Source organism: Neolamprologus multifasciatus, chromosome 7 (assembly GCF_963576455.1).
Source record: "Neolamprologus multifasciatus chromosome 7, fNeoMul1.2, whole genome shotgun sequence".
NCBI lineage: Eukaryota > Metazoa > Chordata > Actinopteri > Cichliformes > Cichlidae > Neolamprologus > Neolamprologus multifasciatus.
In genome coordinates this window covers 53,133,440-53,149,540 of record NC_140445.1, presented here as the reverse complement: position 1 = coordinate 53,149,540, position 16,101 = coordinate 53,133,440, and the positions used below count along the sequence as shown (strand labels likewise).

Sequence of the window (16,101 nt, the reverse complement as noted above, 5' to 3'; positions counted from 1 at the left end):
ACCTTAAAAACAAACAATGAAAGCATTAAGAGCTTTGATGCAGATGGCTTTTATTCACATTATTTTGCTCAGTTAGTTTGGTCAGTTTATTTTTGCTAAAGCAGAAAAATGTATTGATTCATTTGGTCGCATGAAACATGCAAAAAGCAGTAACCAGAACTACTAATTAAGAAAACTCACACATTGCAGGCACACACGCATGAGTATTCACAGAAATGTGCAAGTACACACAATGAAGACACATAATACTGTTTTCACTCTGAGATAAATAACTTCATTTAAAGTCGGGGACTTTGACAGATATCACAGTGAATAAATTAAGTCACAGTTTTAACAGCAGTTAGTGGGAAGACTTGTAAGTGTTAGCTGTATGTTGTTTGGTTTCAGATCTGGAGTCAGGCGTGCTGAGACCACAAGAACCGATCGCACCGCTCGAGCATCGTCTGGATCATGGCCCTGAAAAATAAAATACTTTTTAATAGTTTTTTTTTATGACAAAGAAATCTTTAACCTGAGCTGACTTTTTATTCAAGAGAGATGGATACAAAAAACCTCAGTGATTAACTTTGACATAGGAAACAGTATGTTCACCCTGAATAAACGGAGCTATGTTGTCAAGCAAAGCCTGTATTTTAATCCAGAGGACAGAGCAATGTGAACGTGTGTCAATGTGCATCACAGCTTAAAAATAGGACGGGAGACATTTCAGTCTCCTTCATTTACCCAACTTACAGTTTGCTCAGATGAAATCTGATCAAATATTAATAAATATAAAATATAAAAATATAAATATAAAATGTATATTTTATAAACTTTTATAAACGTATTTGATTTCTGCTGCATTACAAACGTCTTATAGAACATGTAAAAAGAACAAAATGATATATACAAAATATAATAATGTTCCCTTAAAAGTAAACAGCCCAGCGAGTGACCTGTCTTGACGGAGGATTGTGCTCTCAGAGTGCCTCTGGTTTAATGACCGTACAAACAAATTTTACATGAAATGTAGTCAGTATAAGGTCAGTTTGTTTGCAGCCTGCTGTTGAGCTGTGAACTACATTTAGTCCCGTTTGGGAATCTTAGTCACACAAGATTCTGCTTTGTGTTAAGTACAAAAAATAGCAAACTAACAACTAACTTAAGTTCAGTGTGTGTAAAAGTGCAAACTACAACAATTACCACTACTAATTCGCTCGACTACGTGTTTTAATGAACAAGGAAATAAATCAGTGTCAGCAGTTTGTTATGCAAACATCCAAACATGTTGCAGGTTTGTTTCTGTGAACGTTACTTCCTCACATCAGCCAGGAACTGCAGGAGACCCCAATTTTTTACCGTTTTCTGCATCTAACAATACATGAATAGTCTATCCTGTTGTTTTGAGATTCTAAACATTTGATAGCCTGACCCACCTTTGCCTCTTCTCAGCGACTCTCAGCACCTCACAGACCAGTTTGGAGTGGGGTGAAAGGACCAGTTGAACACCACAGTCCTCCAGGATGGTCAGAGCTTGGTCAGGCCCAACAGTCCTAGCCAGCATGAGAGTCAGGCTCTCCGGGCTGATCTTTCCTCTGCAGTCTGCTGAGCCATTGGACCAGTCGCTCCCGTTTGCACCTGCGACCTGCTCCGAGTTGACCGTGCTGCTGCACTGCTGAGACAGCTGGATCAAGAGCTTCCACTCGTCCACGGTCTGGGGCCTAACACCTGGCAAATAAAGAAGAGAAGGAACACACGTTAGTGCTTTTTTACATTTACAAACGTGGCCATTTTACACTCTCAATAATAACTAAATGAACCAGCCAAGTAACAGGATACAGTTCCAAGGAATTTGTCCACGCAAGTGTTAAAGGCATTCCTGAATTTCTTCACTCAGACAACCTGTGAAGTCAAACATTTCCAAGGCTACCCTATGTCCTCCACCACAGCATTAAATAAAAGGAGAATGCTGCAGCGAGGGAGCTGACAGGGATTAGAAAGAGAGAACATATTTCTCCCACATTGGCTTTTCTTTATTGGCTCCCTGTTAAATTCTAAATCAAATTAAAAATTCTTCTCCTCACATCCAAGCTCTGAATAATCAGGCACTATCTTATCTTAAAGACCTTATAGTACCGCATAACCGCAACAGAGTACTTTGCTCTCAGACTACAGGCTTACTTCTGGTTCTCAGGATATTTAACAGTAGAATGGGAGCGCTTGCTCATAGGGGGTTGTTTTCTCTCTATTATCGTATGGTCTTTACCTTACATTATAAATCTCTTGAGGTCAACGGTGTTGTGATTTGAAACCAAGTGAAATGAATTGACTTGAGTTACTCAGTTTAAATGAGTCGGTCAGTAAAGTCTGTATTTCATAACTCCTGCTCCACAGTTGGAGTTTAAGAAGATTATCGAGACCATCTTTATTACATGGTAATGATTAATTTAGACCTATTACCTGCTCATCGCACAAGAACAGCTGATCACAGGTTTTGCATTTACTTTAACTGTCCTCACTCTTACTTACTTATTAATGGATAGTTAGATGTACTGTGTACGTATATACGGATACAGCCAAAACGGATATCTTTGTATTTCTTGTAATGAGTTTAAAGATGCAGCACTGTTCTTGTATTAAAAAAAGCACATTTTTTTGTTTTAACAAACTGCATTCTGCAACCCCTGACGTGTTTACTGTAATTAAATCTCATCATCCAGTGAAGATTTCCCAAATTAAATTTTTCCTATCTGAGAGACGGTGGTTTAAAGACTTTGTCTTACCATCAGATTCATCCAGCAGGGTGATGTCATCCAGCTGACAGATGGCGGTGAAAGCCTCTGTGCGAAGTTGGAGCTCATTGCAGAGGTAGAGGTAGCCCGTCCAGTACCTTCACACACACGTTACACAAAGGGTTATACCACATACATCCCGTTTTTTTTTTTTAAAGGTAGCCAACTAATTACTAATTATACCCGTGACTTCGACAAGTCTGTAACATCTTCTGCTTTGAGGAAAAGTCTGCAGGAAGGCGAATCAGCAGCGACAGAAGGCGTCCATAGCCCCAAGCGAAACAATGTGAATGCCACCTGCAGCAGGAAACACATGAAGTTAGTGATATTTATTATTGTTCCTCGTTCTCACTTCAGTATCTTACTTAAATAGATTCCAGTAGAAACGGCTATGTTTGGATCTATCCAGCTATGGTTCGTTTTCATCATGTTCAGCTAGTCTACTGGGCCTTACAGGTTAAATAATAGTACTTATAAAACAAACAAACAAACATATTATCTGCTTTAGTGACTAAAATTAGTGATACAGGAACACTTTTTTACACGCCTGATAGTTTTTAGTCACTTTAGTCACTTCTACACTGTTACCTTTATTAGTGAGACACATTCTAAAATGTTCTCTTGTAATTTTTTTGGTTTTTTCTATTATTTTTATGGAGTCTTAAGGAAACGTAATTTCTTAATTTCTTTAAGATGTCGTGAGGAATAGCTCTCCAGGTTTCGTCATACATTAAAAACTCCACTTTGGATGTTGGCTGCCTTTTGTTCTGTTCTCTATGAAGAGGACCGCACACTGCTTGAGTAATGTTGAGATCTGGGGAGGCCAATCCATAACTGATAGTGTTATTTGTGTGTTTTCTATCCAGGTGCTTTTATTGCATTAACCGTGTGTTTGAAAAATGAAACTGTGGCCAATAAGACTTTACAGATTTTACAGAAAAATTCATATTTCCATCAATCTTGACAAGATCCCTCAACATCTACATCTGAAATGCAGACCCAAATTATGACAAGACCTACAGAAAGCTAAAGAACTATTGTTCAAGAGCATTTAAAAAAATACAAGAAAGTTTGGCTTTTTGGAAGCAAAATAAAAAGAAGTGAGGGGTGGCTCAAGACTTTTGCACAACATTACAGTATGCTGAACTATTTTAAGATCAAAATACAGATAACCTGGTGACTAACTTAATCAGTTTAAAAAACGCCTAATATTATTACTTTGTACAATATTAGAAATATTTTGAGGGTTTGTGCACAAAATATTTTAGATTACAGAAACAGTAACTGTCAAAATGAGAGAAAACTCACACACAACCTTCCATTATCTTTGTGGCATCATTGAGCCAGTTCCTGTATCACATGGAAATGTAAGGCTGGGCTCATAAACAATCTCACTCTGCCAGTTGAAGGATAAAGACAAAAATGTGCTAACTTACCTTGGCTGTCCATCAGGGGTCAGGGCATCACAGCACTGTGGAGCATCATGGGTAAGTGCCAGCTCCAGCCAATCCTGTCTCAGCGATTCTGGATCAAGGAGGGACTGCAAAAATGACAGCCTCAAAAAAGAAGAAGAAATAAGTGTGAAATTCTGCTTCTACAACATGAGCATGGTGTTTTATTTAATTGAACAAAAAGGTTAACCTGAAGACGTACCTGTGCTCCTCAGTTTGTGATTGTACCAGATTATCCAGATATGCCAGGAAATGGCTTTTTTTGGCCATGGTCATTACATCAGCAGGCGTTATGGTAGGATAGAACTGGGAAAAGGAGCGTACAGCCGCCTCACCGTGCTTCTCATACAGTCTGGATGATAACATAGCAAACTTATCTCACAAGGTCTAACACCACTTTTCTATTTCTATAGTTTAAAATCACATCAAATCAAAATCAAATCACTTTTACTGTCACATCACACAATACAAGACTTTGTGTTTCATTTTGAAGGTCAAACATTAAAGAAGAGACCTTTAAGTATGTGATATATCAAAAAAGGATGCTGACCTGTGAAAGTGAGCGAGGAGATGAGCTGGACTCCAGGGCTGCAGCTCTCTCAGACTCCTCAAAGATTTCTGCAAATCACCTCTCTGAAAAACCTCCACCACCTTGCTAGACTGGGTGAGCTCTACAGATACAAGCATGATATTTGACGAAGATGAAACCACCAAGAATCAATGAGCAATATATGTATATCATTATTTTATCAAAATTCGGACTAGTTTTTAGTCTTTTGTTATATATAGGATTATTGCAGAGTACATGCATTTAATTTCCTAACCAAAATTAAACATCTTCACCTTTATTTTCTGCATATTTTTCTTCTATTTGAATGTTTTAACTTTTTAAAATTAAAACATTGTCTGTTTGTCGATTTGTGAACTCTAAAAACATACATGTAAGTTTTCAAGGATAATTGTCTGACCTAGCATTGCCTCAGTGAAGGAGCTCATTATCTCGGGCTGCTCCTGATGGCACAGCAGACACATTCTTCTCACGCGCTCTTGGTCCAGCAGAAAAAAGTAGCGCCTCAGGAAAACTGTGCACCCCAGCTCTTGTTCATTCTGGTTTCTGAAGCAGCTCAGTTCTGTGTACAGTGTGGCCAGCTCACAGAGATGAGCCAGCAGATCTGATGGTATGGGTTTAGGGGGCACCACACGGACTGGCTCAGCAGGACTCCCATTTGAAGCACCGTTTTTCGTTGAGTCTAACTTTAGCTGGTCCTCACGCGGTCCCTCGTCTTCCTCAGGCTTAGGCGTTTCGTTCTTCTCTGTTACATCTGTTGGTTCTTCTGATGAAGAGGTAGGATCCTCTCGTTGATCTGAGCAGGTGCTTAAATAATCCGTATCCCATCTCTCCTCACCTGCTCCATCCATAGTGGAATCACCTGCAGCAGCAGACTTGAGCTCCACAGACCCAAGTATTCGCTGCAGAACCGGCAACCACTCCAGCAGAGCTTCTCTCAGGGAGGCTGGGTCTAGTAGCACCAAAGGATCTTGTATCTGGGAGCTGATGTCGGAAACATATTTGTAACCGTTTAATAGAAGACATTACTGGATCTTGCATTGGGGAAATTGACAAAATGCAGTACTTACATAGCTTGCTCTGTTGCTGACTGAAGTTCCTGCATTTCAGCCTCAGCGTTAGATATTTCATCACCAACCCTGTGACACGTACATGTCAAAGTAAAAAAGAAAACAGTCTGGATTTATCTGTTTTTTATGGCTACTATTAAAACAACACAAATTGCTCTAAGCACTCTAAAACAGGGTCGCAACAGCACTTACTCATTCTCCATTTCCTCGGAGTACAAATTTGTGGTGGCTGATATTTCAGTCGGTCCGCCCTCTCTGAATTCAGGTCTCTGCCAGAGCTCAGAATTCATCTGGAGAGTGTTGATCTTCTCTGTTGTCTTCTTAACGAAACTAGAAACACTGATGACAAGAAGGTGAACAATAAATACGTTTTGTTGCACCATTTAGCAAAACAACAAGAGGAAGAGAAAGCAGTACAAATACAAAGGTGAAATGACTCAGAAGGATGAAAAATGCGAGACCTTAAAATTAAACACACCACACGTGCCTCAGTATGAATAATAAAACACAGATGTGGGTCTTCAGCGGAAAGGGGAAGTAAGGCATATGAATGCACAGCTGCACTTGAGTGAAAGTTTCAATTCTCAGAAGAAGAAAGTGTTAAAATATAGCTCAAAGCCGCATGAGCTGCAGTGAGAGGCATGTTTGTAGTTAAAGCTTCTTTGTTTCATTCACCTGTCTTTAACGGCCTGCAGCGCGATGCGGGGGGGTTTGGGACGGAACGGGAGCGGGAGGTGAAACTGCAGGCCTTGGTCAGATCGTTCGGCCTCCGTGCGCTCACTGGTCTGCGGATCTGAGTAGAGGTGAGGGCGAGATTCGGAGGAAAAACACAGATGGATGGAGTACCAAAGAGATGAGAGAGACAGTGGACATAATGCAAGCAGATGGAGCAAACGTGGCAGACACTAATGAAGAGAGAACACAAATCAAATGCTGCACGATACAAAAAAAATTAACCGAAACAGTGATGTATGTGAGTGATACGATGGAAAAAGATAAGAAACTTGGTATTAACAGTGGGACAAAGTGAAGATTCAATTTATAAAGCAGGTCAATAATCACAGTGATTGCTCAGCACTCACAGCAAATCCAACAATGCAGCAGCAGAGAAACAGTTTTTATCAAATGATTTTATTTTATTTTTAAACGCAAGTCAGATACTGTAATAGAAAAAAAACACAGTTGGTTATTAAAAACATGTATGATCATTACAACAGAGAGGCAAAGAGTCAAATTATTAGCAGTTATGTTACACAGATCCTGTGGAACGCTCCCATATCCAATTAGTTAGGTTATTCACAGGTTTTTTTTCTCCCTCTTTCTTGGTTTTTAGTAGAGCGTTAAACTGAAAATAATTTTACTCTCTCTTAACGCTGAAATTAGAAGGGGTAGAAAATAAATTTGATCCTGAGACATAAATCAAATATTAAAAAAAGAGAGAGAAAACACAAAGAGATGGAATCAGGATAAGAGTCAAAGAATGAGTGATGAAAGAAAGAAGAAAAGTAAGTTAGATTTCTGCTTTGCCGTGATCTCAGTTTCAGTATTAGTGAGCCTAGTTTTAATGAATTTAATCTCTTCTGATCATTTTTAAAAAGAGTTACATCGACTTAAGCCTGCTCTCTACAGAAAAATGCTGTGTCTGCTAATATTTACTAAATTCTGGCTGCGGTTGTCAACTTTTCATCTCTGAGAATTTTCAGTTTTTGCAGATTATACTAAATATGAAGGTTATACAATGGAAAAAGTGTTATTTTATCACCAGTATTAGAAGGCTCTTTGTAACTCTGTATGCATCACTTAAGACTGTCTCTTACCGTGATCGACCTGATCCTCATCTTGCACAAAGCTGAATTCTTTGAGTCGCTCCTCCTCTGACACAGAGTGATTAAGCAGGGAGCTCGTCTCCTCATCTGACTGGCTTCCTCTGCGACTGATCACTCGATAGATTCCACAGTCCAGGACGTTGAAACTCTCCTTAAAAACCACGCATCTAATATCACTGCACTTCATTCATTACATAGAATAACTGTGAGCCACTGAAGAACTAAAGAAACACATTAGTTCTTACATGTGAGGAGATACTGCTTCTCCGGCTGCTGGAGGCTGAGTCAAGAGGCTCCAGCTTTGTGATGACCTCTTCCAGCTGCCCGATCAGCTCCAGATGTGTGCTGGAACTGAGCTGAGACTTCAGGTGCTCGAGGCGGTCAATAGGAATTGATTTCCTGGCCTGAATGAAATAAAAAATAAATCCTACTAAGATCTTGATAAACAAAGTAAAAAACCTGCAAAAACACCCTTAAAAAGTACTTAAACTTTAATCTGCAGCATACAAACATCTAAAAGTTGTCAAGAAAACTGACTAAAGCCTGACATTTTTATTTTAGAGGTGTGGACCAGAAGTCGAACGACTGCCTTTCTAGTTTAAAAGTCTGAATTACATTTCCACACAGTAGTATGTAGTATATATATCTAACATAGAAGGAACATGATGGAAAACAGCATTTGATAAACTTAAAATTCAATTTGATTCAATTAAATGGCACCAAATGACAAAAAGAGTTGTCTCAGTGCATCACATGCAGCCCCACAGAAGTCTGAGCCAACAGAAGCACAGCTTAAGGATGGCTCAGTTTTACCTGACCTCCCGGGCTTTAGGACTGTTTTACACAAGTGTAAGCAAAGGCCTATCAAGGCCTCTTCTTGTTGACGTTGTTGATGGTAAGATGGCAGCGTTGTTATTATTAATAAAGTAATTAATTAAGTTTCTTTTGCTTTTATAGCTGAGAACAGTTTCTTTAAATATCACTGAGCCCTGCTGTGTTTGATGTTGATGATGCAGATTAATCATTATGTTTTCTTATGAAAACTTAACAGTAAACACAAGGACTCTCTCCGTTTTTCTCTTCCTTCTATCAATGCCTCCATGTTTGGGTCACGAGGGCAGCAGTCTAAGCAGAAACACCTTGACTTCCCTCTCCCTGCCACCTGCTCCAGGTTGTCCCAAGTAAACCAAATGTGCCTTAACTAACCCTACTTCCAGCTGCTCTTTTTCATTAGCACCTACTCAACTCGACTGTACCTTTAGAGTTAGTCATTAGGTGATCGTACTGGTACTAGGGACATTTTTAGCACCTTCTTGGATGGGGTTTCAAGCAAACTGAATCAAGCCAAAAATGTAACATGAACAGAAAGCATGCCACTGATTGGCCTGGGACCGACATGAATGAATGAGTCATGAGAGCGACTCCTTCACAAGAATCAAACCTGACATTTTTCAAACGAAGCAAGAGGGAAATGGTAACACAACGCCCACCGCGTTCTCTGTGACAACAAATCAGAGACCAAGCAGCAGGTATACCATCACCTCCATCTCCTCGATTGTTGCATTGTGTCACAAACACGATGTCACCCACATTGAGCTGGTACTTCATTGTAATGGAAAATGACTGAAACTGAATAGAATCTAGCCAAGTTTAACTTAGTGGAGCCTACTAGGCACTAATACAAAGCAGCTTTAGTATGGGAGTGGTAGCGATCTTACCCTGCTGGTAGTGATTGCGTGTTGGAACATACAGCAGACAGCAGCAGCCAGAGGCCAGGACTCCCTGCGCAGCAGGCGCTCAACACATCGCTCTGCAGATAACAAGGAGAGGTGGGACAGACGCCCGCTTCCATGGAGACAGAAGAGCTCACTGCGGTAGACCGCCACATCAAGCAAATCTACAAAAAACAGAAAACAGACTGAGAATAATTTACACTTGATTATATCAGAACAACAAAGCTCTGCGTGATCATCGTTACCCTTAACGATTTCTGTCTATCAAGATTAAAAATAAACATGATGTTACTGCAGTAAAATAACAAAATGATTACATTTTAAGGGAAAATTGTTTGTGTTCATGAAATAAAAGGTTGGTGGTATTCTGGGAACAAAAGAAGGCAGAAACACACCTTTAATTTCAGTCCACAAAAGTAGCTGTCCATTCTGAGGTGTGAAGATATAAATGGCAGAATCAGTCCAGGTCAGCAGGTTTTGGTCCCTATACACAAAAACAAAGTGTATAGTTAGTCAAACGACAGGCTGATCTGCATATGGATTTTTTTAAACAATTTAACATGTCAGATAAAATGAAAATATCTCAAATATTGTAACATGACATGAAAAATTATGCTTATTACCCCAAATAAAGCAGCTTAGGGAAGGCGATAGACTGTGGAGTCTTCTGCACTGGATTGTAATTTGGCTCATTTCTGCGTCAGAGGAAGAAAATTTAGATCAGAAGTCTGGCTTTTAAAATAAACAGGGTCCTAAGCAGGAGCACACAATACCTAAAGGTGATGAGAGGCAGTGGAGGACACGCCAGAAGCTGTTTGAACTGATGGGTGCTCAGAACCTCGCCATTAAAACTGGCCTCCCATATTCGAGACCCCGGCCGGGCACAGTACAGCAGTGGGGGCTGACCCATTAATAATCCCCTATTCTGAGGGAAAAAGCAAGCTCCAAACTCCCCGTCACGCTCCTTATTACCAACACGCCAGAACTTCTCCCTGAAGAGACACACAGAAGCCAAAAATCATATAACAACCGTGAAGAGTCCCCATACACCACGGAATACAGTTTTTATAAACATGAGGAAAAAATAAAATAAATATTGATTTTATAATAAACTATACAGGAAGCTCAACGCAAAGGCTTTATTTGTGTTGGAGATAACGGGCAGTACAACAGGGATTACTGTTTGTTTGTTTGTTAATTTATTTCAATCATGTAAACAATATACAGATACATTTAGCAAAGAAAAGAAGAGAGAAAAAAATGTTGTACAAAACAAAGTTAATACATTTCAATACTGCTTCTGTTCTCATTCAGCTTTCTTTGTTATTTCTACTTCAGGCTCTGCGTGCTAACGTGAAATAGGGTTTCGACGCGTTATTTGACTCTTCTTCTACAGAAATGAACAAACTTGGTGCCGCAAAATGCAGAAGTGATTTTACCAGCAAGCGCACTGTTGGTGCTTTCTTCCTAATGTAACAGCTGCTCATTCAATCACTGAAACAATGTGGGGCACATCACTCACACTGCTGTAACTTTACAGTTGGGCTTCCTTTGGCGCTACAGGTAAACTACCGCTCAGGGTAGCTGTTTAAAGTGTATTCTTTTTGCAGAGTATAACAATTATAGGATCCTGTTAATGATGATACTGAATGATACTGTTAATCAGAATGTGTCACGGATGATTTCAAACTGAAACTCACAGCATAGCACACTGGACATATAAAGTGCTTTGGACCATATTTTCAACATAAGTTACTATGGCGATCTAGCCAAGTTAAAAGTGAGGCACCTTTGACACTGAAAACTCGCCAACGTATTAATCCTGCTTGTAGCACTGCTTTTGTGCACAGAAGAATCTGTTGTAGTTTATATTTAATAAAAATACAAACTTAATATTTTAAGAATAAGAGAAGAATCTGTGATAAAAACTAATATGTCCATGATTATGGATCCAACATATTACTACTGGACCATTAATAACAACATTTACCTAAATGGAAGCATGAGTGCGAGCTCTCTGTGAGTTTCTCCCGAAAAAGAGAATATGAAAGACACAAAACGGATGGAGCAAAGGTGGTACTCACTTCTCTGTGTCGCAGAGATAGCAGCGGGTGAGAGAAGACACAAGCAGTCGTCCATCTTGGTACCCAAGCTGAACCACTTTAGAGTCCACAGTGGTGACAGTCTGGACAGGGAATATAACAAACGCTGACCCCTAAAGACAAAAAAAAAATACATATATCATAGGGAAGGATGAATTTTAAATATAATAATAAATGTAGCATGCAGAGGCAGCATTGCTCTTGTCTGCCAGAATAAAAAAACTGAGAAAGAAAAAAAGTCAGAAAACTAATCACCATAAGAGCTAGCAGCTCTTATAGTTGCATGTTTAACCACTGAACTAGTACCTACTTTTAATTAGTGCCAAGCTTTCAATGTTAATCAGCAGTCACTACCTTTCCCATTTTGGAGGATCCTGCACGGAGAAAGGACACCTTGCCTCCAGAGTCGCTGACAAAAACTTTCAGCGCGCTTGTATCCCAGCAGAGTGCAGTAACTGTCTGACCTCTGTGCTCCCAGGACACGATGACTCTCTCTGGACGAACCCGCCGCTCCAACTGCAGCTCCCACACCACCACCAGACCCTGACTGGATGTGTATCACACATAGTGAACAATATGGGAACCACAGCCAAACACAGAGATGAAGCAGGAAAGAAAAAGCCTGCAACTTGTTCAAAAGTACTTTTTGTAGTTACCCACAAAAGAATTTAACTACAACTTTAACCAACAGGGGGCAGCATTCTACAAGTGGGTGTGTTAACACACATTTTAAACCAAGGAGGGGTACAAAACATTTTCTTTACTTTCTTGAAATAAACGCTAACCTTGTTGCAACTGCAATAAAGTCTTCATCGTGAGGGCAGCATGCCACCTGAGCGATGGATCCCTCCTGGGAGAAACACGCACATTGAGTGATGGGTCAGTGGACAAATGCAAAGAAAACAAACACCGCATTACTGTTTATGTTTAACTCTATCACTCATTAACAGAAGAGCAGCACAGGCTCACAGTCACTTATTACCTTGTGAGTGAGGATGAGCCGTTGTTTCCAGCCCTCCCTCTGAATCAGGTGCACCCCTCCTGCTGATGTTCCTAATGCGAGCCACTTCCTCGAGACTGCCAAACAGGTACACTGCAGCACAGAGTAACACAGAATTAATGTCAAGCATAATTTTATTCTTGCTTTTCTAATTTTCTTCCACTACAGCTGAAAGAAATTAAATCCATATTGTGTATTTTTTTAATATGTCCAACTAACTTTAAAGCCAGGATTCTCAAAGTGCGGTTCATGTGGCAATGGTGGCGCCCATTAGTAACCCTTTATGTGGCCTGAAGGTAGTTTATTTCAGATCACTAATGGTTAAAATATAAACACCACCAAAACAACAAATATCAAAATAAACAAGATTCTTGGCACATTACATCCACTAATTTGTTTTTGTTTCAAGTCCTTCTTTAAAGATATTTAGGAATATGAGGTGCCTACTTGAATATAAATAGAAAACTGGCTAGAATTACTACCTTTAGCCTGCCGGAGTCCAAACGCAGAGCAGAGAGAAGTGGATCGAGGCAGTCGAACTCTGCCAGGACATAATTGTGGTTATCTGGAACAACTGGTATCGGAGGCATCTTCACTGGTGCTCCAACACAGCTGAAGGACAAAGAGTGAGTCAGATAAGTATGAAAGAAAATAGGAGTTCATACCATGGCCCTCGGCCATGTGGCTTCACATGACTTTCAGCAGCGTACCTACCCTCTTTAATTGACCAGTCATGACTCCACTCTACATTACCGCCAGCCTGAAAAGAACCTCCTCTTTAAAACAGTTAGTTTGGTGCACAGAGCACTTTTTAAATGATTTTATTATAATTCAGTTAAAATACTGAAGCCTTTAGTTATTACCCAACATATAAGCAAACATTTAACATTTTTTGTTTTTAAAGCCTTTTATTCTGGAGACCTTTTGACAGGACAGCATGAAGGTGAGAACCAGCACTCCAGTCTGACCTCAGGCCTTCTGTTTGTTGGCATGCTAGTGTAACAGGGGGTGTAATTTCAGTGTGAGTTTGTGAATGAATTTGGTGCAACAGTAGTATATTTAACTGCTGAAGGGACTGAAAATGTAGAACTGGCTACATTATCAGGCCTCAGTGCTGCACAGTGATGATTTGCACTTAATTAACTGACGAATTTAAGGATAAAAGCCGTGAGGAGGATGTTGATTTTTTTTCTTGCTGGATACATTCAGCCCTAGCTGCTGTTCAAAAGGATTCATCTTTCATTTAGTGTTGGATGTTAGGCGTTTCAATGTGGTGTTAAATTGAGTAGATTCAAGAGTGGAAGTTAGAAGTTAAAGTTTTATAAATAAATATGTTAGCATTAGTTGCAGAAAAATGAGCTGCTACTGTGAATAGTTGGTTACACCAGACACCAGTTTTCATTACTGCACTATACTATACTGTAAATCAGAGCAACAGGGCCTCACAATTGATGGCCTCGTATAAAATTTGCAATTACGCTCTGAGACCATTAAACACCACTGGTGATCTGCCTGAAATAATAAATCTTACAAACAATAATTAATACATAATAATAATAATTCAGTAATAAAATGTAATCTCTCTGATTCTCATTATTCTTAATGAAAACACTGTGACACTGAAATCATTTAACTTACACGGTGAGCATTGTTTTTGGCTGCTCTCCTTCCTTGCTAAACTTTATTAATAGCACTGTTCCAGTCTTACTGAACAAATGCTATACTTTCCCTCTCACTTACTGACACTGTGCAGCAGCTGTGCTGCTTTCAGTCTGCATTAAGTGTTTAAGCTCATATTTATGTAATATTATAGCTCCATCTTTCTTTGCCAGTGAAACCATCTTTGTTACTGTTCACACGCTGCCAACACCGCCCCTTTCATATTAACGTGCTTGTAACTACATTATATGCCCAGTTTTTCCCCATAATTCTGCTTTATAAAAATTTTCAAAGAGAAGGCACAAACTGCTAAACTGGTGAATGCCATTACTGAAGCAATGAGACAAAACCCTACATTTGCACTTGGTTCACTGTATGAAGCAGAATATAAAAAGTAACCCATGTACTTCAGTCCAAACATGTGGCATCTCTCCTTAATTGTCGATTTTTAAAATCAACATTATAATGAATCCCTAGAAGTTCAATGGCCTCTCCATTTCTGCTAATAAAGATGAGTCCTCCCACTCACGCAGTGTCCAGATTTTTCTATATTGACAACCTCCGAGATCAGAACTTTCCACATTTACTCTAATTCACCATCTATACCAACTTTAAAACACATCAGTGCTATTAAATAAATAAATATATACCATACAAAAGTAATTATTTTTCCACACCTTTATTGTATGTTAAAATAAACTGCCTTTTGTCTTGTGAATAAAATAAATAGGCAAAAATAACCCTGATTATAGTAAACCAAAAATAAATAGTGATGACATTTTATTTATTCCATAGTTTTTTTTTGTAAGATGCAAGTACCAAAACACTCTGGGCATGAAACAGACATTCTCCGTCTGAAATACGTCAGAATCGAATCAGATGCTGCTGCGTCAAAAATTTCTCTGGTAGTAGACTGTCGCACGGGTAGACTAAAACCCAGTTCATGTTGGTGTAGCTGTATCCAACTGTGGGACTGACAAACCTCAAATGTCATCAGAGCAGTAACAATATACGGGAGGAACAAAGATAGCGCGTTTATTAAACATTTCAGTATTATAAACAGGCAGTAGTCTCGTCACCTATGTTTGTTCATTGCCGTTGCTGCAGAGGATTCACGCATGTCACGATCATAATTTAAAATCGAAAGCGTTTTCTCTTTTGGCCCAAAACAATGCGAAACGTGACAACGCGCACAGACACACAATAATATCCACTTAAAGATTAAAATATTCGCAGTGTTTACTTCCTCGTTAGTGGGTCCTGAAAAGCAGCGCCCACCGTCACGAGTTAATCTAACACCAGTTAATCTGAAACACCGGTCCAAAAATCACTGAAGCTAAAATTTGCGTCAAAACACACCGGAACCACGGGGAAATATTTAAAAGTGTAACACTTATTTCAAACATTTCACTGTCACCGTTTATTACAGTTAACACAAATCTAACCAGCCCGCTCCTCCCACTTTGTTTTCAATAACAACTTAGCAAGAATGCTAGCTTAAACGCTGTCATGTCCATTCACCTCCAGCTTCGTAAATTAAACTCACCAGATATACCGAGCAACTCTCCCGGCTGTAACACCACACTTACAAGGCTTTCTTACATCCCAGATTTATTGCGTCTTTGCTCCGCTGTGCTGGAGAAAGTCTCGCCCAGAAGACCCGTGACAGTCTCACTCACTCATTCAGCTGATGAGGGCACTTCCTGAAAGCAGCGCGTGGGCTTCCTCTGAGTTTCAGATCAACTGAAATTGAAAGCGTCTGCATTTATTACCCAAATCAGTTGCGCATTTAGAAAGGCTACACATATACTCTGGATACTGCAGCAAATAATCCCTCTGAGGTAAAGATGAAACAACTCATCACATTATTCGAAAACAAAAAAACCAAAACAAAGCAAAACAAGCTGCAGTGTGGAGATTT

General features: G+C 39.6%; 1 protein-coding gene across 2 annotated transcripts; it reads right to left on the bottom strand.

Annotated features, from left to right (window-relative positions):
* Nucleotides 1–33: 33 nt before the first annotated feature.
* hps5 (HPS5 biogenesis of lysosomal organelles complex 2 subunit 2) lies at nucleotides 34–16,012 on the bottom strand. 2 transcript variants are annotated; one of them, XM_085166324.1, is made up of 23 exons: nucleotides 15,727–16,012; nucleotides 13,004–13,133; nucleotides 12,504–12,614; nucleotides 12,307–12,371; nucleotides 11,876–12,068; nucleotides 11,504–11,634; nucleotides 10,193–10,411; nucleotides 10,043–10,114; nucleotides 9,815–9,903; nucleotides 9,405–9,583; nucleotides 7,932–8,090; nucleotides 7,678–7,837; nucleotides 6,536–6,653; nucleotides 6,053–6,199; nucleotides 5,861–5,929; nucleotides 5,191–5,774; nucleotides 4,773–4,893; nucleotides 4,425–4,574; nucleotides 4,208–4,327; nucleotides 2,955–3,068; nucleotides 2,763–2,869; nucleotides 1,416–1,707; nucleotides 34–456 (listed from the first exon to the last, which is right to left on the bottom strand). In XM_085166324.1, the coding sequence occupies exons 2-23, from the start codon at nucleotides 13,109–13,111 to the stop codon at nucleotides 396–398; spliced, it is 3,369 nt and encodes a 1,122-aa protein (XP_085022450.1). In that variant the 5' UTR covers nucleotides 13,112–13,133; nucleotides 15,727–16,012; the 3' UTR covers nucleotides 34–395. The 2 variants fall into 2 exon arrangements, with proteins under 2 accessions (XP_085022450.1, XP_085022451.1); XM_085166325.1 differs by having other exon boundaries at nucleotides 15,770–16,012.
* Between the last annotated feature and the right edge of the window lie 89 nt (nucleotides 16,013–16,101).